Source organism: Watersipora subatra, chromosome 5 (assembly GCF_963576615.1).
Source record: "Watersipora subatra chromosome 5, tzWatSuba1.1, whole genome shotgun sequence".
In the NCBI taxonomy this organism is placed as follows: Eukaryota; Metazoa; Bryozoa; class Gymnolaemata; order Cheilostomatida; family Watersiporidae; genus Watersipora; species Watersipora subatra.
This window is the reverse complement of record NC_088712.1, coordinates 48,086,600-48,108,909: the sequence shown is the minus strand read 5'-3', so window position 1 is coordinate 48,108,909 and position 22,310 is coordinate 48,086,600. Positions and strand designations below refer to the sequence as shown.

Below are 22,310 nucleotides of genomic sequence, written 5' to 3'. Positions count from 1 at the left end.
TTTTAATCCCATAAAACCTACTCCACTACAGTATTAAATTGGCTAAAATTTATGTGGCAGCCTTTTAATGTATTTAACAATCCCTTTGAAGTCCAACACAACATCATTAAAGTCAGATTATATATTAACAAAAAAAGCTAAAAAACATATTTCAGTTTAAGAAAAATCCATATATACAGCCTTTAAGACAAAATGACGTTTCACGCTCTAGAATGTATCCAAACGCCCATACATTGTAAGTCATTCTGAATAACGATTGCAGATGTACTAATCGAGTTTGAGGTAAATGTTGCCTGTAGTACTAAGACTAAGAAACAAGACTAAGAAAGAATTAATTCTAAATTGGTTTACCCAAAATACACCTAAGGTGTCCTTCGAGAGTGTTGAGTAAGGTCGATTTTATTTGATCGGTAGTTTTTCCAAGGAATTGTTCACATGCAATCTTCAACAACTCAGGTTCAGTCATTACCTAAACAAAAAACAATGCAAGCCGTGTGTACGTGTAAACTAGGCTGATGCGCTGAAAATCTAATTCCAAAAGCGCCACATGAATCGACTAAACAGCTGCCGAATAATTGTCCAAGCATGAAATTGTCCAATTTTAATATATATATTATAATGTAAAATATTCGTGCCTAGAAACTTTAAAAATGTTAATGTACATGTAGGTAGTTTCTCAAACAATAACAAAAATTTTCATAAGGTTATATTTTTTATGGTATATCTCAGAGCAAGCTGTTTTTTTGTTGCTATGTAATGTGACCTTGCACTTATTGCATAAATTCTTAGTAACATTTTTATAAAATTTGCTTCTATTCTTAGTGGCACCAGTTGTTTGAAAAAATTTATGCCCTATCACAAACTTTGAGGCATATCAGCTATTAGACTCTCTGTAGACTTTTATTAGACTTAGGCTGTAGTTATTATCCTTTGATTTTGTTGCTGTATCCAAAAGGTAAAGAGCTATTTTACATCAAAAATCAAAGTGATATAATGGATTTTATCTACATTGGCATGTAATTTCCAAGCTGCTCTTAACAATACCACAATTCTTTTACGCATAATCGTATGACTGATCAGAACCGGTGTTAGTTTTAAGCTGTGGACCAATATGCTACAAGAAAAATGATATTTCAAACGACTTAAAATTTAGTGATTGTACATGTGACAGCTTAACAACATGATTTATCAGATTGTTTCACTAGAACATGGACTAACAGGATGTTCAGATATTAAATGATTAAGATTGCATAGCAACACAAAGAAAAAAGGGAAAAAGTTAGTTTTTCTATGTTCAATTGTATCAGCAAAAATTTTTAAACCAGCATTGACATTAGCCATATTCAAAAAGTACAGTTCATGGTTGACAATATATTTGGCGACTCAATACTGAGCGTACAACACAGTGTAATCAAAAAGTATGTTAAGTTACAATATGCAAATAAAATTTCAGAAAGAAATGCAACTTAGAATCAGGTAGGGTTGTTCAACTCACTAGCATCTGCACTATACAACAATACCTTGAAATACCAGCTTAATGCCTTCCGTGACACGAGGTCGCGTGTCAATTCATTCCGCATCTCAAGTCAAACTTTACAATATAGAATAATTAAGTACAACTTAATTCATTTTCACCATCTAAATAAACACCTACAACAGTATACCACAATGAAAAAGCTTTTCAAATGTTTTAATTCCCTACCTATCTTCACAAAGTAACAAATATCAGTCTAGGGGTTATGATCTGCCATAAAATGTGACATTGTTATGCACAATACTGTATAGAGATCTTATCTTCAAGACAGCAGACGGGAGCGGCTCACAGCGGTGTGAGAGAGACTTGACGGCAACACATTTGGTATTTGGTATGCTACCCTTTTGTGACACTAGGTAACATATCACAAGCTTTAAATTCAACTTAAATGAACTTAGCACAGTATAAACGCACTTAAAATGAGTTTTATAATTTTACGTTAGACTAAACGTAATTCAAATTTTGTTGTCATTTTCAATATGTTACTTTTCTTCTAATGGCCTGTCTTTTTTTGCTTCTTTTTTTACTCATTTTCACGGTCACGTTTAGCCAGCCTTTTTAAAACTTTCTTAAACTGATCTGATGAGAGCGACCAAGCGATACTGTTCTCATAAGCGGCCTCTCGCACACTTGGCCACCTTGAGAACCGTCTCTCGTATCTCATATTTATCTCGTATCTCAAGGCAAAATTTGGCTTGGAATTTTCTTCGTATCTCATCAAATTGCTTGAATGTCGAGACTCTGGTATCTCAAGGTGTTACTTTATATTGATCAGTATTATAGAAACTAATACATGTAGTACTGTTCCTTAACAACACCTTGCATTGTGCGACACCCGTCACATTCAGTGGGACTCCCTCAGTTGTCTCTACACTCTCGCAGGTTGGTCTCATGGTCATTGTCTCCAATGTAATGCTAAAGGATACATATGTGTATCACCTTTCAGACATCTTGCCTATGTACACCCTACATACTCGACAGATCGCATGAGTTAATGTGATCATGTATGAATGCTGTTGATGTCACAACAGAAGTGTAATAAAGGATGCAAATGTTTAGTTAGTACATCGCGCCAATACGTTGATGCGCACATGCTTTGGTGAGAGAAGATACACTCTTCTATAAATATGAACACATTGTAAATATCATGTAGTCTATGCTTCATTGTGTCAGCCAAGGTCATTTGATCATCATACAGTAGATGCTCATGTAACGTAAACCTCCTATAACGTAAATTCCACAGAATGGAAAGGACTTGCGTGAAGTTTTTGCTTCGTACTGCGTAAGTCTACATAAGTAAGTCTCAATATTGGTCTGTCATCTGTCATTCGTGTGTTGAGTTATAGCGACACAGTTGTAGGAACAAACAATCTGATTCACCCTGGATTTGAACTCGGAACCTCCAGGTCTGCAGACAGGCGAGCTAACTCACTAACCCGCACGGCCTACTTGCGATATAATGGAATGATTGTGCACAGTTCTAACACCTGTCAATCCTTAATGGCGCTTGGTTAAAACACCTACGATTTTAAGCTGAGCTAATTTAATAAAAGAAGAATTTACTGGAACAAAAATATCTGCAAAGATTTCCCCAAAATGCTATAAATATATGTATATATATCATAATCTTAATTAAACTTATAGCACACACAGAAATAAACAATCACCTTTATTTAAAAGTTAGATGGTAAATAACTGTTGATTTTCTGTGGAAAATTTTTTTTCGTTTCAACGCTTTTAGTTTCAACAGTTCAACGCTAAGCATTCACCTAGTCATTTCATATAACATAAAGTGTCAAGTCAAATTGAACTTGAATAGCGAAACTCTGGTAATTATAAAATATTAATTTTTCTCTTGCCACGATTGGGAGAGAGAAAACAACGTCTAGGGGTATCTGTATTATTTTTATATACTACTATCCTGGAAGTTTAGTTTACCTTGAAACATCGTCAGGCGTGTCGATAAAGCACACCTTGCTTATCGAAAATAAGTGGCTGCGCAATTATTAAGAAATACTTAAATCGATTGGTGCAGGTGTTAGTGTTGATATACCAAGCTGAATGTCACGAGTTATAGTATCATCGGAAGGTATCTTTTATCCTAACCTCGAACCCTGGCGTTGGAGTGACGAACGGACACACACACTCTTATCATAGCAAAGAAATTTTTGTTTTGCTTTATTTTAGACATAGAAAATGTTTTCTTATTTTTAGTCTGAAAAATAGAATTTGCTGTTTTGAATAAAAATGAAAAAAATCAATGTTAATTGACATTGAAGGTGTCCGCTCTCCCTTAACCTATTTTTAAAGGTACTCTAATCATAGAGTAAAAACCAAGTGAAAGTGATAAGAAAAATAGCCTATACAAACCAAAAATACTATAGTTACTGAGCATTCATTAAACTAAAATGATAAGTCTAGTTTTTTCTTTTGGAAGGGCCAAAGGAATGAGTTTGGGAAGATGTTAGAATGGATTAGGCAATTCACATGTATTTCACTGTTAGTATAACTCAAAATCCCTATAATGTAAATGTTCTCGGAACGGATTATTCACATAGTAGGAGCTTCTACTGTATACTATTACGACATTCTCAATAATGTAAAAACATATTGCAGCTAAACAATGAAGAGATGAGGTTACATCTTCATCCACATGGAGAGATAACGGAATACTAAACAGGTAACTTACGCAGACACATCGCTACAAAACCACCAGGACCAAATCCATCCACCAATTATCGTAGCTTTCTCATTTGTACAACAGCCACCTGTAATGTAGTACAAAACACACAAAAATTTAATTTGTTTGCCTTTGCTACTGCTGCATTAGCCATAGCCATGCTAACAACTCTAATCTGCAATGTTAGCTAGGTCTTTGGTTTGTCGATCTATAACTGCAAGTTTATGACTTTAGGGCTACTATTATTATTGATAGCTTGATATTAACTGACAATCATATAAAAAGCTTTCCAGACCTATTAAGAGTACTAAGATGTAACTACAGCATTGAAACTGTGTGATGATAGCTCTACATGCGCATTGAGGTACCCAAATTGCTGTAATCTATCGAAACATCTAGAAAATAATAGATATTGAAGATGGTGCAAATAGTAAATATGTTGGTTCAAGTGGGTCATGAGCGTGTCCTAATATACTATCGGTTTGCACTTGATGATGGCAAAGAGTCTTCTGAGGATCGAGCAAAAACATTAACTAACACTATATGATAATTTGATAATTTGAACCTACCAAAAATGTTATTTACAAAATGGTGACATTTAATTCATTGAGGCAGGAAAATTAGTCTATACCTTAAACCATAACTATCACGAACAACTGTTACCGTTGTTCCTAGGTAAATCAGACACGCTGATTCCGATTTTGTACTCAAAATAAAGATTAGTCCACTAACCTTCAAAGTCATTTAGGCTTTTTTAAAGCGTTTCAATATCCGTTTCGAAAACAACACAATCGGCATTACAAGCTCCGCCCATAAATATGTGACGAAACCTAGCTTTTTCAGGAACGGAAGTTAGGAATGTTTAGTCCGATTTAGAATAATAGAGATGGGTGTCTTAAAACCCATTATTATCTAAATCCAGCCTGTAAAATAATTTCAGATTTTTATGAAAGGTATATAAACTATTTAAAATTGCTCATAGCTTGTTACATGACGTTTAAATGAGCTGGACGCCGAGGAAAATGAGCTCAAAAAGCGCGGTTTTATCACAAGCTAGCGTTGTTATCGCGCTTTTTTAAATATGCAATGTTAAATAGCTCATCTACATTTCAGAAAAGACTGATATTATTTTTAAGGCTGATTTTAGATATTAATGGATTTTAAAACACCCATATCTATTATTCTAAATCGGTCTAAACATCCCTACGTAACTTCTGTTCCTAAAAAGCTAGGTTGCGTCACGTATTTATGGGCGGAGCTTGTTATGCCGATCGTGTTGTTTTCAAGACCGATATTAAAACGCTATAAAAAAGCCTTCATTACTCTGAAAGTTAATGGACTAATCTTTATTTTGAGTACAAAATTGGAATCAGCGTGTCTGATTCACCTAGTAAATGCGATAAAAGTTGTTCGTGACAGTTATGGTTTAATTTACTGTAGATCTGCAGAGTCAGGCTGACCTAATAAGTTAAAGAAGTTAAAGGTTACCTCATCTTGGATCGTATAGCGATGAGTGTCAAATGATAATAAACTGTGTGAACGTTCGATTGACATCGTTAATTCTGACTTGAATAAATATATTCAAAAAGCTTATCAATAAATGGCTCCAGGGCAGCATGGACAAAAATGACAGACCAAAACAGCGCTACTTGACACCTAGGAAAAACCCCCGCAATGTATGTATAAAGACGTTTCATAAGAACAAGAAATTTCCAGCAGTTGTTTCAGTATGTTGTAAGTACAAAATTTGTGAACAATGAATGTACTCAGTAATTATGTATGGTATGCAGCTGCTGATGTCCTGTTTTGTTTCTTGGGAATTGTGCATGGCTAAACATCTACTGTATAAACTAGTGTTGGGCCGGTATTTAATTTAGTGCCGGATCGGATATCCTTGCACTTTTTTATCGGTTTTCCCGGTATCGGTATCCTCGGTATTTACTATCTTCGGTATCCTTTGCCAACTAAGAAAGTTCGGTATTGTCGGTACTTATTGTTCGGTATGTGATTATCAGTGTGTGTCTTTAATTGGTTTAAAGTTTAATGGTTTAAACTTTAAACCATAACTGTCTCGAACAACTTTTATCGTTGTGCAAAAAACATTCTTTAGTCAGCAGTATATTGTTACGGCAAAGAGACTCCTTGTTTTAGCAAGCCAAAAAAGAAGATGGAAACATAAGTTTCATGATAGATGCTTTTTATTGTTTATTCTATCAAAAAATATAGTTATTGGTACAAACGTTATGTATAATAGAGAACAGATAAATAATGGCAAGGGGCTCTCTTTGTTAAATATACTGAAACAGTTTACATAAATCTTACATCACATATTGTAATTAGGTAATGTAATCACATAATTATACGCAGTCCAATTAGAGTCCAGTCCCGCTAAAATCTTTATACATCCTCCCATCTGTGGAGAATTCCCAAACCTTCGAGGCTGGTGGTATTATCAATGTAACGTAATATAATAGTAGATACAGTAAGCGTGGAAATTTTCGTTGAATTTGTTCGCCAGTGCTGAGATTGGCATGTTTGTCAACGAAGTGTATCCGGATATCCGTATAACCATTTACCGATAGGTTTTTATGGATAAATACCGATCATATCAAACCGGCCGCGGATAACTAGCTGTCTCCGAAAATGATTGGTTTCCTCGGATACCAAGAATCCCTTGGTATCGGTAAGAGCGGATAACCCAATACCGGCCCAACACTAGTATAAACACAGCAGAGAATGCATGATACTTTTACATATCAATAAATTAGTCGCCCATCAGGTTTAAGGTGGACAACGGTGCAGCCATTTTAGCTGTCCCCTCAAACATAACTAACACTCTCCAGGTCAGTTTACAGCCTGAGAATAAAGTCTCATGATGTTACCTTAATAAAAAACTGAAGATTGTGAGCAAAGCTGAGGTAAACTTGTTAATAAAGAAAGTGATGAATGAAACAAAAGAGTTTGTGGAGCGTTTTATAATCCCACAACTGGGCAAGTCTGCAATATTTAAGCAGAACATAATAGAATTTCTGTGTGATATAAGTGTTGACTGGTGGGTAACCAGGTAAGATTTGCTTTCAGGTCGCGGGGCTATGAGCATGGCAGTGAATATTGCCTTAAAGGATGACCACAAGCCGTTTGGCCAGACAGACCAAGAATGGTGGTGGCTGCTAGAAAGTAACAATTAAAGGAATTGCTTTGTATATAAAAAAAACAAAAGTAATACAGAAGATGAGCAAGCCTACATAGTAGCACTAACCTTGTCCTGTTTTTTCAGAAACCTCATGGGAAAAGTTTAGTATGTATTGCCTTCACTAAACTAAACTAGGTCATATAGCGAGAGTATCACCTAATACTCTCTACCAAGGAGATCCTAGTCAAACTGGGTAACCATAGGATCGAGATTAAGCTTGATGCTAACTGTGGATAGTGATAGATGCCACTGAAGGAAAAATTACAGCAGTTGACTACATTCATAATCCCGTTTGAATGTAATCAACTTGTTTGCTGCAGATTAGCATTTGGGATCTGCTCTGCCCCAGAATCATTTAGGAGGAAGATCCAGAAGGTGCTTGAAGATATTGATGAGCGATGTCAAATGGATGATGTCTTAGTTTTCGCACACTCAAGAGGAACATAACATGAGACTGGAGGCCATGCTAACCACAGACTAGCAAATGCTGGCCAGACCGGTACAAACAGACATTACCTTAATCCATGAAAAATGTGAATTCAACAAGACATCAGTTGATTTTTCTTAAACATGATTTATCAAAGTGGGGTGCACATCGATCCAGAAAAGAAAAGAGCGATATGCGAGAATTTCCAGCTGAGCATTTCTTGCTGAGTAGGTTTCTCGGCATGATCAATTATTTGGGAAGCCTTTTGCCAAAGTTAACTTCAGGGTTTAGCTGCTTGCATCAGTTGCTTTACAAGGACACAGAACAGATTTAAGGACCAACCCCACAAGGATGTTTCATAAGTTGAAGTCTATTACAACCAGTGCTCCAATTTAACAGAAAAGCTGAGACAATGGTCAGCACTGATGTATCCACCTTTAGACTGGAATCTCCTTTGTTACAGAAAAGAGAGGTAGGATGGAGATTTGTAGTTTGTAGAAAGTAGATATGCACAGATTAAAAAAGCTCTAATAATCTGTTGGTTATATAAAAGGTTCACTACTACCGTAAAAATGGCAATCGAAGATTATTACGAACAGTAAGCCTTGGCTAGCCATTCTAGGTAGCAAAGAGTTCAAAAAGTCAAATTGCCCAACAGAGATCTAAGGTTTATTCAGAGGTCTACTCGATGTGCTAACTCAAGATGGAAACGAACTGTTGGTAGAACAAACCACAGATTTATTCTTTGCTCATTTCCAAAAAAAGATTAGCTAAACTACAACTTGGATAGATACAGAATCCGCTATTCTGGTGAAGTATGTCAACCAGGGCTGGTGAAGCTACCATCAAGTTGATCTCATGGTTTCGAACACAACAAACTTTTCATGACGGCAATTGCACATAGTATTTGCATTGGAGATAGTGTTTACACCGCAAGTGGAGAGGTGTAGAATGCTTGATGACATTCACACAAGACATCAGGGTATTACTGAAAGGACATATTAAGTGTATTCGCCGTCCGACTGAAATTGTGTGGTGGTTTGGGATGCGTTCAGAGATATGCAAAATTGTCAAATTATGTCCACTGAGCACAAAGTATTGGAGAGTTCCACGCAAACCTCTTATGCTACACCAGTTCCGAATAGACAGTGGTTTAGGGAAAGATGTGGTGAGAAAGATGCTGAGTGCATTAGTAAGTGTGAGATTATTGTAGGGTCAAGGCATTGGTAAATGAATTTTGCATGGTAGAAATATCACACACCTTGGTTAGTGACAATGCTACTTATTTTTAAGGTAGTATTTCATACAGTTTATGTTAAAATGGGACACAACGCATCAAAAAGCCAAAGCAATGAAGAGGCAGAGAGAGAGAGAGAGAGAGAGAGAGAGAGAGAGAGAGAGAGAGAGGGAGAGAGACAGCAGTTAAATTTGTTAAGGGTCTCCTTAATAACAACACCAACATGCGGACTGCTGGGTGTACTCCCACAACACATCATCAGAGAACAGATATTCACCAGTTTAGCCCAAGTTTGATAGAGGGCTCAATTCTATGGGTATTCATAATAATGCAGTGTAGATCAGGACCAGTTTCAGTCAGGTGATCACATGCTAAAACAAAGACAGGTGACAAAGCACAACCACAATAAAGGAGCCTGCTGTATCCATTGTTGGGCGTTAAAACCGCTGCGACTAATAGGTAAAAAGGTATTGTCATAAGTTAAGTTCACAGTATCTTATCAAGCTTGCAAAGATACCCTGAACTTAAAAAATGCATGTATAGCAATTATGGCAGAAAATCAATTATTGATTCTCGAGCTTGACCTGGACTTAATTAAAGTTAAAAAGGTACAGTAAAATATAAAAACTAAAACGAAAGCTAGCAAATGTTGTATTATAATTGGCTACAATATATGAACGATTTTAAATTATTTCATAAATACCACAGAATATTCTGATGAATTTGCAAAGCACAGCTTTATTGTAAACTAGCTGCATTACCCGCCTACAGGAACAGATTCACGTGCAGCATAAGGTTTATTGAGAGTTGTCTTTCATACTGTAAAACAACTTCAAATATGCAGTCTACTGAAATTGTTGTCTTGATCAAAGCATGCATGCACATATACATGTCAATGTTGGGGAGAACAATAGAAATCTGCAATGTGTCTTACAGCTAGATGCGTGTAAAATTTAGTAAATATTCTAGATTCATGTGTCTAGATTCATGCATCCGTTCATACACGTCTATATTTGCAGTTGACAATCGCGCGCTTGCACTCGCCTCGCAATCCATCGGTTCGCACTCTCAATCAATCGCCTTGCAATCAATCGGCCCACACCCGCCTCGCAATCAATCGCCTTGCACTCTCCTCGCAATCAATCGCCTCGCAATCAATCGCCTCGCATTCGCCTGGCAATCACTTCCCACTCGCCTCGCAATCAATCGCCTCGCACTCAATCGCCTCGCACTCGCCTCGCAATCAATCGTCTCGCAATTGCCTTGCAATCAATCACCTCGCACTCGACTTGCAATCAATCACCTTGCACTCGCAACCAATCGTCTCGCAACCAATCGCCTCGCAATCAATCGCCTCACACTCGCAATCAATTGCTTAGCACTCAATCGCTTTGCAATCAATCGCCTCGCACTCGCCAACTCATTCATCCGGAAAGCCGCGCCTGGAGACTCTCGCTCAACTCGGGGCGAAAAAGGTCTCCCGCGCATCCCCGAGTGACGCCACGGCCCCAAGCCTAGCTTTGCTACCCAGCGTTGCCCGGGTAATAAAAAAAGTCTTTGCACAGAAAATTGATTTGTATTTAACATATAACAACATTTGCCATTCTAACTTTCAAACTACATATCATGAAAGAAGTGCTTTGTGTAGTCGAAATAAATTAAGAGAGAAAATAAAACAACTGTAAAGGTTTTCAAACAACTACAACTTTCAAACTTAATATCATGAGGAAAAGGTTTTGTGCAGGACAACTGATTTAAAAATAAATAAAACAACTGTAAAGGTTTTCAAACCAACGTAAATTTAAAATTTCATAACTTTCAGTGACCTATATCTTTTGATAACGTATAGTGGAACCTCAGTTCTCGAACATAATCAGTTCCAGAAGTTTGAGATCCGAAACAACTTTTCCCATTAAAATAAAATAATGTAAATTTTAATCCGCTTCAAGGCGAGAAAACAACATCGGTAAAGTATTTTTTCAACATTTTACACCATAAGCTGTACTTGTAACCGGGTAATAAAAAAATCTTTGCACAGAAAATCTATTTGTATTTAAAGAATAGAGAAAGCATAATATTATTATGCTTTATTAGTTATCTTGAGGTGTTGACTGATGTTCTAAAAAAAGAATCAAGGAGATTGACCCACTAGAAGCTGAGATATAGACAGCCAAACACAGGTCTACCTAATAAAGAATCAGAGGAAAACCCTTCGAAAATCCCGAAAACTGTGACGTATAAAATCGACTTAATGGTCATGTGCCGGAGTTGCGCACCCTTACCGCTGTTATGTATAATGATTGTTTTGGCTACAAGATGTGAGACGCTTCTCGCGATAGTAAATAATTTACATACTAGCTCTGGTTTCTCAGGAAAATCATCCAAACATTGTGTGGTAAAGGCATTTGCCCACAACTCCTCGCCATGATTTTTTAAAGCAGAAGAGCAGATTTTGACTATTGTGCTTCAAATTTTAACTCGATCTCCACGGATATGCTCCGAAGATCATCTGTTCAACGAACGGCGCGTGTGTAGTCTATATGCGATATCCACGAGTTGCAGTTTGTTTAGAATAAGAAATAGGAATGGGACTTTTTGTTCCTTCATCATTTTTCTACTGTGTATCTACTGCAGCATTCTTCTACTGTGTATCTACTGCAGCATTCAGTTGATTTTCATGATTATCGTCACTATTAACAGACTGGAAGTTCACTACAGCCATAATCTTAAAAAGACTAACTTGACCGTGCTGCTCTTGCTATAAGAAAAGAAAACGATAACTTTTGCTTTGATTTTTCTATTGATCTATTATCTTATCTATGATTATTTTTTATGATTTATATAATATTCATAATGCATATTATACAAAATAATAATATAACTGCGCATAGAATAAATGATGTAACTAATATAATTTGTAGAAAATTCCAAATGATAACCGAGATTGATGATTGATTTAATTGATTCTATTTATTAGCTATAGTTAAAAAATCTGAACAACGCTAAAGATGAGTCTGAATAGGGAAGCTAAGTAGGAGAACAACAAAACTGAGCTGAACTAGCAAGATAGCGAAATGTTGCGAAATAATAGATGCGTGTAATTATTTTATGCTAAAACTAATCTACACGTCAGAGGGACTGGTTCGGAATTCTAGGAACGATGATTGTTAGGCCCAATTTGATTGTTCTATACTTCCAGGGATTAAACAAATTAAAACGCCATGATTGTTATAGGAGAGCGCATTAGTTGGCTTAATTGACCAATGGCACACAAGTCGATTTCATACGTCATATATTGATGATTACCAAAACACTTTTGTTTTTTGGTAGACCTGTGTTTGGCTGGCTATATCTCAGCTTCTGGTTGGTCAATCTCCTTGATTCTTTTTTTAGAACATCAGTCAACACCTCAAGATGAATAATAAAGCATAATAATATTATGCTTTCTCTATTCTTTAACATATATAACAACATTTGCCATTCTATCATTCAAACTACACGAGAAAACATGATAGGTAACCTATCATGAGAAAAGTGTTGTGTAGTTGAAATAATTTAAGAGAAAATAAAACCAACTGTAAAGTTTATCGAACTTTGTCAAACAACTGTAGCTTTCAAACTTCATATCATGAGGAAAAGGTTTTCTGCCAGTCTAATAAATTTAAAAAAATAAAACAATTGTAAAAGAGATTAGATGTGAATTTTAAATAATTAGCAAGTAATGGCTAAATTAAGTCGGTTTTGCAACAATTACAATAAAAGATCATATGGTAATGATACAATTAATGCAAACTGAGCAAACAAAATAAATTTCGTGAATACGTTGAATTAATAGTAGCAATTCTTGCATAAAAGTGTGTGGGTATAAAAAGGTTACTGTCCCACCAGAAACTATCCATCAATTCTTTGAATGCGACGATACTAAAAAATATGACAGAATATCGTAGTATTTTGTAGTTGAAATTTTATTAGAACAATGTCTGCCAAAAATGGTTGAATAAAAGAATAATATTAATAATCAAGATTGGAAACTAATCAAGTAATAATAACAGTGATAGGAAAATAAATAATGTTTTAACTTCAAACACGATACTCAATTTATGTTTAAAAGAATGCAAGTTGAATTAATAACAACGAAGAAACAAACTTTAAAAAACTTATATTATGAACTTCAAAAGTCATAAGAAGTTCATAAATGTAATAAGAGAATTTAAATTTATATATCTATATATTTCTCAAAGTATGTCAATATAAGAGAGTGGAGAATAACTGATACTTGCAATCTTACACGATAAATCTTACGGTAATCTTACAAATGTTTGTTGTGAAATGTGAAATTAATTACGAAAAACTAATTGGCTAGGTTTAAAAGGAAAGATGTGTAATCTAATACATCTAGCTGTACAACCCAGCGTTGCCCGGGTAATAAAAAAACTGAACAGAAAATTTATTTAAAAAATTGATTATTTAACATATAACAACATTTGCCATTCTACCTAAAACAACTGTAAAGGTTTTCAAACTTACTTTGTCAAACAACTTTAAAACTTCATATCATGAGAAAAATGTTTCATGCAGGTCAAATAAATTTTAAAAATAAAATGACTATAAAAAGGTTTAGATGTAACAGTGAAATAATTAGCAAGTAATAGCTAAATTGAGTCTGTTTTGCTACGATTATAATATGAGATGATTCGGTAATGATACAATTAATACGAACTGTGAAAACAAAATAAAATTCGTGAATATGTTGAATTAATAATAACAATTCATGCATAGAAGTGTGTGTATAAAAAAGTTACTGTTCTACCAACAGCTATCCATCAAAACTTTGAATACGACTATACTGGTACGACGATATGTTATGTAAAAATAAAATATTGTAGTGTCTTTGTCTGATTGAAGGTGAGAGCATCTAGATGCTATTCCTACTCGAGATAATACGATTGTCCGCGTGAAAAGTAGTGACCTTAACAGCGATTTAGCAATTGAACCTTAAGAAAAGCCAGAAATAGAGGTTCACAAAAACGGCATCGTGTTTCATAAAGTTAATAAAATTTAATCGCCAAATTCCAATATCGAGAAAGTCTATTGTCGATATCATTTTGCCGAAAACAAATTAGCCCTAATATGTCGAGGACAAAAAAGCATCGCAGTGTTATGAAGCTAAAAGAAAGCCATAGAGTTGTAATTATTACGTCATTTTTGTGTGAAAACGGCAAACGATGAATAGGTTATGTATAGAGGCGCACTAACCGGAGATTCCCGTAAATGCGCCCTAGATACCTAGTAGCGGCTAATAGTCTGAAAAGTACGGTACTCTATAAGGCGGACACATACACAGACAGACAACGATTGCCGTTTATATAGTAGAAGATAGCCAAGTGCTACAAAAGGCAGCTTACATAAAAAGCCAATCGATTAACATGCAGTTTGCTATATAAGCAACTGTGCTCCAGTGTTAAGAGAGAGAACAAAGAGCACAGAGCGAGAAACTGCAAACTACCAAGCCAAGAACTGCAAGGTGAAGAACTACATTCCATTTCACCGTAAAGGACAGCATGGTAACATTAATTAACCTCAGCACAGCTTTGTATATACAGTAAAACTTTTATTTGAACGCCATGGCGTTCTATTTTTCAACCTTTCTTTTATGATGGCATGTAATTAGAGGTGATATTCAATAAAAGGGTGGCGTTAAGTTTTTCAACTAACTGCTCAGCGTTTTGGGAAGTTAAATTTCATTTAAGAAATAACGAACGATAACATAACATCCAACATAAAGTTACAAGATAATTTTACAAACAATGAACGATAAAATAACAACCAAAATAAAATTATTATACAAGAAATATAATACAAGACATAATACAAAATAACATGGTGATTTTTGGTATGTAATAAAATGTTTAATATTGAAAATCACATGATACACCGCTATCGCAACGGTTCTCGTCATTCTCTAGAACTTGCTCATCACCGTCAAATAGTGGAATGTCATTTCTATTGGTAATGCTAGCATTAGCCTGCACTTGCTGTAGACATTCCGGTTCAGTCTTAATGGGGCCAGCTGACCTGAAATGATGAATCTTAGTTATCCTCAGAGCCGTCTAAAGTGTTGGTCAACCCACATCCCTTGAATAACTTAACGATTAGCATCTTCGGATTCATGCCTACTTGGCATGTCTGACAAAGTTCATAGGTACGTTCTCGTAGTGCTGTGAAAAGGTTTAACACACAACTTGTGCAGTAGGCGCGTTTTAATTGAATGCCATGGCCTCAATGTTTTTCTCTTGCAGTCACTCGAATCAACCAATACCGTATTATGGCTGTGGCTTTCTTTTGATTGGGCTCTCAAGGACAGTATGGTGTCTGCAGTTGTTTGACAACATGTTGTCTGAATGTTTCTCCAGGACATGTTCCGTTTCGCTACATCCTTGAAGCTAAGTCTAGGCCTTTCCCGGTGTTTCCTTCCCTCAAAGAGCTGTGAGCAAAGCAGTTGTCTGAGGAATCCGTTTTTCTCTATCCTGTGTACATGGCCAAGCCAATGAAGGTTCTTCTTGACAAGGATGTCGGCCATTGAAGGCAGGCTAGCTCGTCCAACCATATTTCATAGAACTGCATTGCGAAAATACTAAGTGATTCTTGGCTTTCACCATACCAAGGAAACTCTCTCAGCAGTTCGGGAATGTAGTCAAACGGGCAAGAACAGGTTGAAACATGTTGCATTCCCATCCCGCTGCAGTGGCTGGCCGGATGATAAGCCGATCTATCACCACCCTTGCTTGCTGCCAGAGGGCACCAGCTGGAGTAACCACAGACCTTTGGCAGATATTGCATTTAGTTCCACCTGAATGACCAGCTATACCCTCCCCAAATCAGTCACGGGAATGGAGGTCGCCGGTTTAATTGCCGAACAGACCATCCCATGTAACAGGTGTGCTGAAATGTGCTGTACACTATATGACTTTATTGTACCACTGCAAGAGAGAAGTGAGTGCCTACTCATACCATAATCTCAAACAACACAAGATAGACAAAAAGGGCACAGCCAATGACATAAGAGTAAGGCTTACTGCCAGTAACGAACACATTCCAAAGGCAAACCACAACTATGTAACAATGCCCACTACAAGCGCAAGCTGTATGTCATGACTCTCTTCTTTCACCACAGCTCCCCCTGATCCTATAGATCACAAAACCCTTCTTTCCTTTTATTCTACGTAAAAATCTGCTAGCCACTTTGGCGGCCTACGATCTCGTGTTTCACTTCTACTGGTAACTGTGTTATCTACCACCGATAATGGCGGGTGACTATTACTGCGTACGGCCAAATCACTATGCCTTTCAACATTTACCAAATCTGCTTCTATACATTCATCATTCTGGATAATCTCAATTTCCCCGCTATCGTCGTCCTCACTTTCTCTGCAAGCGTGACGCAGATCTGCAACATGACGAGTCATCTTGTCAACTTCCACAGCAGTGTTTGATACTAGTGCAGTCACTGTACCTAACTTCCATACAGATGTGCACTTTACATTTGCTGGCTTGACATATACCTGATCACCTACTCTAAATGGGTTACAGGTCACGTCTCGCTGTCGTCGCATACCATCTCCCTCTCCAACTAATCTATGCAGCCTAGGCACATACGCATACAACTTCTTTGCCGGCACCACTCCTTCAGCATTAGGTGAATTGTTGTAGTAGAATACCATGTCACTGATACTACCACCCGAGCGTGCAGCCATACGCTTGATTGTCCTGTGGATTCTCTCAACTATTCCGTTACCAGATGCACGATATGCACAACTATATATGTGTTCTACTCCCCATGTTTGCAACAATGACTCAAAACGATTGCCACGAAAACAGGGTTCGTTGTCTGAAAGCACTTCGACAGGAGGCCCTCTTTCTCTAAACACGCGAGCTAGCTGTAGTGACACTGCATCTGCTGTCTCATTTTGTAGTCTTACCCATATTGAAAATCTGCTTGGACCACAATCTATAATAGTTAGGTATGGTACATTCCTGTAGTGACATATATCTGTAGCAAGCCGTTCCCAAACTCCTACCTCTAAATTTCCCTTAGTCCACCGCATGGGGGCAGGGTCCACCCTTTGACATGCCGGGCAATTTTCAACAATGTTTTTTACAGCCTTCCTGCTCACCCGTTTACCTAACCTTTGCTCCGCAATATACAAGGTTCTGTCGATCCCAAAATGGTGCAGGTCATGGGTTTTCCTCACATCGTCATAACTAGCAGCATTATCCACTACTGCTACATTGGCCACTTTAATAGTATTCACTAACCATTTCTGCCTCACCCTGGTTAACACGTCAGCTTTGTTGTTGGATGAGTTAACCAATTTGATAGTTAACTCCACCTCATACTCATCAATCAGCTGTGCAATTAGCCCCAACCTACGCCTCACTATCATTTCGCACAACCCGCTAACCTTCGGTCGATGACTATCCGTTATAACAGACTGCACCCATGCATAAACTACTTGGAATCGGTTACTACAGTTAATCTTTTCAGGTTCCATTTCATGGCCAAATTTAATCCCTTTACCACAGCATCCAATTCTGCTACATTTATGTGTGCTCCATCATCCTCTTTCCTTAACCAATACGCATCCTCGACCACAACATCACCTACTTCTATACAAACCCCAGCAGCAATGCTACTAGCATCACACCACACTGTTCCATGGTCACAGCTTGGTACCGTCCATACACCTCCGACGGGATCATGTTCCTCTGTGTATTTCAATGTCTCATGAAGCATCCCTACCACATCATTTGGTATGTCGCTATCCCACTCAACTACATTTGCTAAACGCTTCATATAACTGCATGACACGCGCAGCCAGCCCGCTACTGGATAATGGCCGGTTAGCTTGCCACAAACAGAAAACAGCTCTCGTTTTGTAACTTTAGTGCCAACCGCTGGCAAGGATCCATCTCTCGCCCATCTCACTTTAGCACCATTTGTAGTCACCCTTAACCCTAATACCCGTGCATCAGACAATGGTACAGGTTCCTTTGTGACTAACCCAAAACTTGACAAATGGTGCTGCACTCGCTTTGCAGACACAACAGCCTCATTGACAAAAATGTCGTCGACATAGTGATCAGTACCTTTGGCCACAATTTCGTCTAACGCTAAAACCTTTTGTAGTATAACTGACATAATTTTTGGAGCCACATTTAACCCAAACCCCATTCGAGTCATGACATACAACTTACCCTTGTAGTTCACAGCCTGAAACCTATGAAGGTCTCCATGTACATGTAACTGCAGGTAAGCTTTCTTTAAATCCAAAACACATGCATTGTCACCAAGTTTACGCCAATTCCTTAGTTTATCCTGGCACAGTGCCACATCACACCCTGGATGATTGCTAATGTAACTGTTTAATTCTTTGCTATAGTCCATCACAGGGCGAACTTTGGTTGGTTTGTTTGACTGGGCGGCAGCAATTAGCGGTATGACTCCTGTTACCTTTCCATGTAATTTCTCATTGTGAGGCTGTAGCCATCCATTGTTAATCCATTGTTCTACTTCCAGCTCGTACGCCTTCAGTTTGTCTTCAGCGACGCGATACTCGGCACAATTGTTTCGCAACACAGGCTCTTTTGCTAACCACTTCCAGCTTACTGTCCACTTTGAGCCATCGAAGACAGCGTTAAAGTCTTTGTCGCCGATTACTACTGTTTCCTTTTCGTTCATAAGTAACTTTTGTTGATTTTCAACTACTCCAACATTGATCACTCTGGTAGATGCCATAAAACTCACATCACAGCTTTGGGAGACCACCATGCCACCAAGTCTTATAATGGCATCCATACCGAGAATCATGGAACAGCCACACACCAAATACGGCGCCACGAGACACTTAGCTCAATTGTTTGACTCTCGGCTGTCACTTGTAATAATGCTTCTCCTGCACATTTACCAACATGTCCGTTTAGCATAGTCACTAGCTGAGGTGGCCCTTGCAATTGTAACCCTAGTCGGCGAATCAAATCTTGGCGTATAACAGACTGTTCACATCCGCTATCAACTAATGCCACATTGTCATGTCCTTGAATTTTAACAGATTTGAATGGTAACATTCTGCTTACTTTAGGGCAGGGGGAGCATCCAGCAACAATACTCCCCCTTTGTCGTTTCCCTGTTCTTGTTTACAGTGTCGGCTGATGTGACCAAATTGCTGGCATCTGTAACATTGAACTTGCCGCCTTGCATTGTTGCGGTTGCTCGCACCACCCTGGCGATAGGTATGCCCAACCTTAGAACATCCATAGCAAGTACTGGCCTTCTTTGTATAGCCAATAGCACAAGAACCAGCATCTGTTGCTTTGCTGGACATCATCATTCTCGCTCGGTTCACCAGATCCGTCAAGCTTAGCTTCTCCACAGATGCTACAGATTTTAGCTGGGTAGTGATCTCATCGGGTAGCCCAGCAACAAAAGCGCATTTTAAGAGCGGTTCCGGTTCTGTCTGGCCAATTAAGGCCACTAACCTTCGTAAATCGGCCAAGTACACATCCACAAGTACACATCGGCCAAGTTTCCCCATCGACCAATGTCCGTGTTCGTAACTGTTCGTATGCACTAAAACTATTATCACTGAATGCTTGGAGTAGCTCTTCTTTTAGCTTTGTATAGTTGCCTTTAGTACTGTCATCTAGCTGTTTATAGACAGCAAATGCTGGCCCGGAAAGAAATAACGGCAAGAATGATACCAAATCCTCTACTTTTTGGAGCTTTGCTATCAACTCGAGTTTGTCGCACCACTCTCCAAAGTCTCCACTAGTTTTATCTTCATAACGCTGTACTAAATCTGAAAGCTTCACTGTCATAATGCCGAAATAGCTTGTGCTGAAATGTGCTGTACACTATATGACTTTATTGTACCACTGCAAGAGAGAAGTGAGTGCCTACTCATACCATAATCTCAAACAACACAAGATAGACAAAAAGGGCACAGCCAATGACATAAGAGTAACGCTTACTGCCAGTAACGAACACATTCCAAAGGCAAACCACAACTATGTAACAATGCCCCGCTACAAGCGCAAGCTGTATGTCATGACTCTCTTCTTTCACCACAACAGGTAGTACAGGGTTTAATGGATTATCAGTAGCAGACAAGCTAATGCCTGACCTGACCTCAATGGAGCAGGCTCAATATTCAAGCGCCATGATCCAGATGCGTTTAGTCATGTGTTTGATGCGCAGTCAATTCATTTAATATTGGCCCACAAATCTCTAAGTCCATCGAAATCGCACGGGTAGTTTAGAACAATATGCCTCATTAGGGAACTTTTGTTACTAATTAGCGTGATGAATGTCAAAGTGTTTCTCAAATATAGGTGACCTTCAAATAACGGGTGGTGCTCTACTTCTCAACCCTTCTATAGTGGCATTCAAATAGAGGTGGCCTTCAAATAAAGGTAGCGTTCAAATACAGGTTTTTGCGGTATATATTTGGCATTCTTGCATTTGCAAGAGTAACTGTTTGGGTACTTATTATTTGTAAACTCATTTCAACATTACGCTTGATCGAATTGTATTTGAATGTTCAGTCTTTTCATGCTTAATGGGCTTGAGTAAAAAAGAGCTGAACTTATTAACTAGTAACATTGTTTGCAACAATTACGGTTGTGTATGAGAGTTATTACCTATTCCGTGTAAGACAAATTGCACGAAAACCCCACTTGCAAGTGGCCAGTCAGCGCTGATGTCCACAACAATATTATTGTGAATTGGAATACCTATCATATGCGTAGTAGGATTAGGTCTGTCATTTGTAATTGTTTTAGCGCTGACTCACACCCCATCATCTATTAAAGTAATCACCATATGTTTTCGTCATTAGTTAGTCTTGCCTAAGGTATGTTATGGTATGTTATTATAAAGCAATTATGCTGTGGTTTTCGTTGCTGTTTTTGCTGTTGATGAGTTATGCTAGGAGCATTGTGTTGCTGGAGTTAGGAAGCTACGTATGCTTGGCGAATAAAGGAGAGTATCACAACAGAGCTGAAGTTGAGAGGCATTTAGTAAGATTAGTAGACCAAGATTCAGAACTTACAATTATCTTACCTGAAACAACTAAAGCCTGGTTTGGTCCAGTTACATTGACTTGGCCCATTAATAATTTATACTATATAATACTCAAAACGATAAAAAGGATAGAATCACAACGCACTCTGAAACGATATTAAATCTCAAAGTTAGAACTAGTAGAAAATAATATAGCAGTTTGTCTGATTCGCAACCGGCAAGTCTGCTAAGGAAACAGATGTTACCTGCATATTTTTTCAAGGTTACTAAAAATTCAAATTATATTAATAAATAATTTTTTTCTACATTTTAAAAAATATTTAAATAATCAGTAGTACCGTCGAATGAAAGTTTCAGCGCTTGCGTTAATACATGCGTTGTAACGAAATTCGTAATATTTTGTTGGAGTTGTGTGCACGTTAAGTTGTGAAAGGATAACTTCATCATGTTAATGTGGTACAAACCATGAGTGGAAAATCAAATTGACCGTGCAAGGAAAATAGACACCAGAAAAGTGCCTATTTTATTTATTCTATTCTTGTACTCGTGGCAAAAAATTTTAAACGTTTCTTTTTTTCTCACTAGTTTTTATAAAAGTATTTTTCAAAATTGTTCTCTTACTAGTAACTGTCATTATGCAAGTAGTATTAGAGACTACTTGTTTACTAGTTACTATGGAAGTATTATTAGAGATTACTTGTTTACTAGTTGCTATGAAAGTATTATTAGTGACTACTTGTTCACTAGTTGCTATGGAAGTATTATTAGACACGACTTATTTACTACTCACTATGAAAGTATTAGTGAATATTTCAGAGTTAATAACTAGTTACAGTACTTCTAAAGTAGTATTGTAGGTCGATAGTTAACAGTTTAAATGATCACATAAATACATCACAGATCTGCATACCAATAGAACATCAGCCAGTATAAACAGCACCATCGGGAAGCCATTGCCTAGTCAATACATATAAGCAATACATTGAAGCATACAATCTAACTGTCACCCACTGAAGATATTGACCGTGAATATAGTTGAGCAACTTAAATACATAACAAAGTCTGCTAAAAGTACATGATGTAAGACTTGTTTAGAGTTATGCATCACGTGGATTGTGTATATAAACATTTACGTTAAAACCAAAATTACCGCCGATAGT

General features: G+C 37.5%; 1 protein-coding gene across 1 annotated transcript in view; it reads right to left on the bottom strand.

Annotated features, from left to right (window-relative positions):
* LOC137397629 (flotillin-2a-like) overlaps nt 1–21,243 on the bottom strand; it is a 53,756-nt gene extending 32,513 nt beyond the window's left edge. The window contains exons 1-4 of the mRNA XM_068083925.1: nt 21,190–21,243; nt 4,224–4,302; nt 2,353–2,449; nt 352–469 (exon numbers count right to left, since the gene is read on the bottom strand). Coding sequence (XP_067940026.1) covers nt 352–469; nt 2,353–2,449; nt 4,224–4,302; nt 21,190–21,238 — 343 coding nt within the window. The 5' untranslated portion in view covers nt 21,239–21,243. The remainder of the gene's footprint in view (nt 1–351; nt 470–2,352; nt 2,450–4,223; nt 4,303–21,189) is intronic.
* Nucleotides 21,244–22,310: the final 1,067 nt, after the last annotated feature.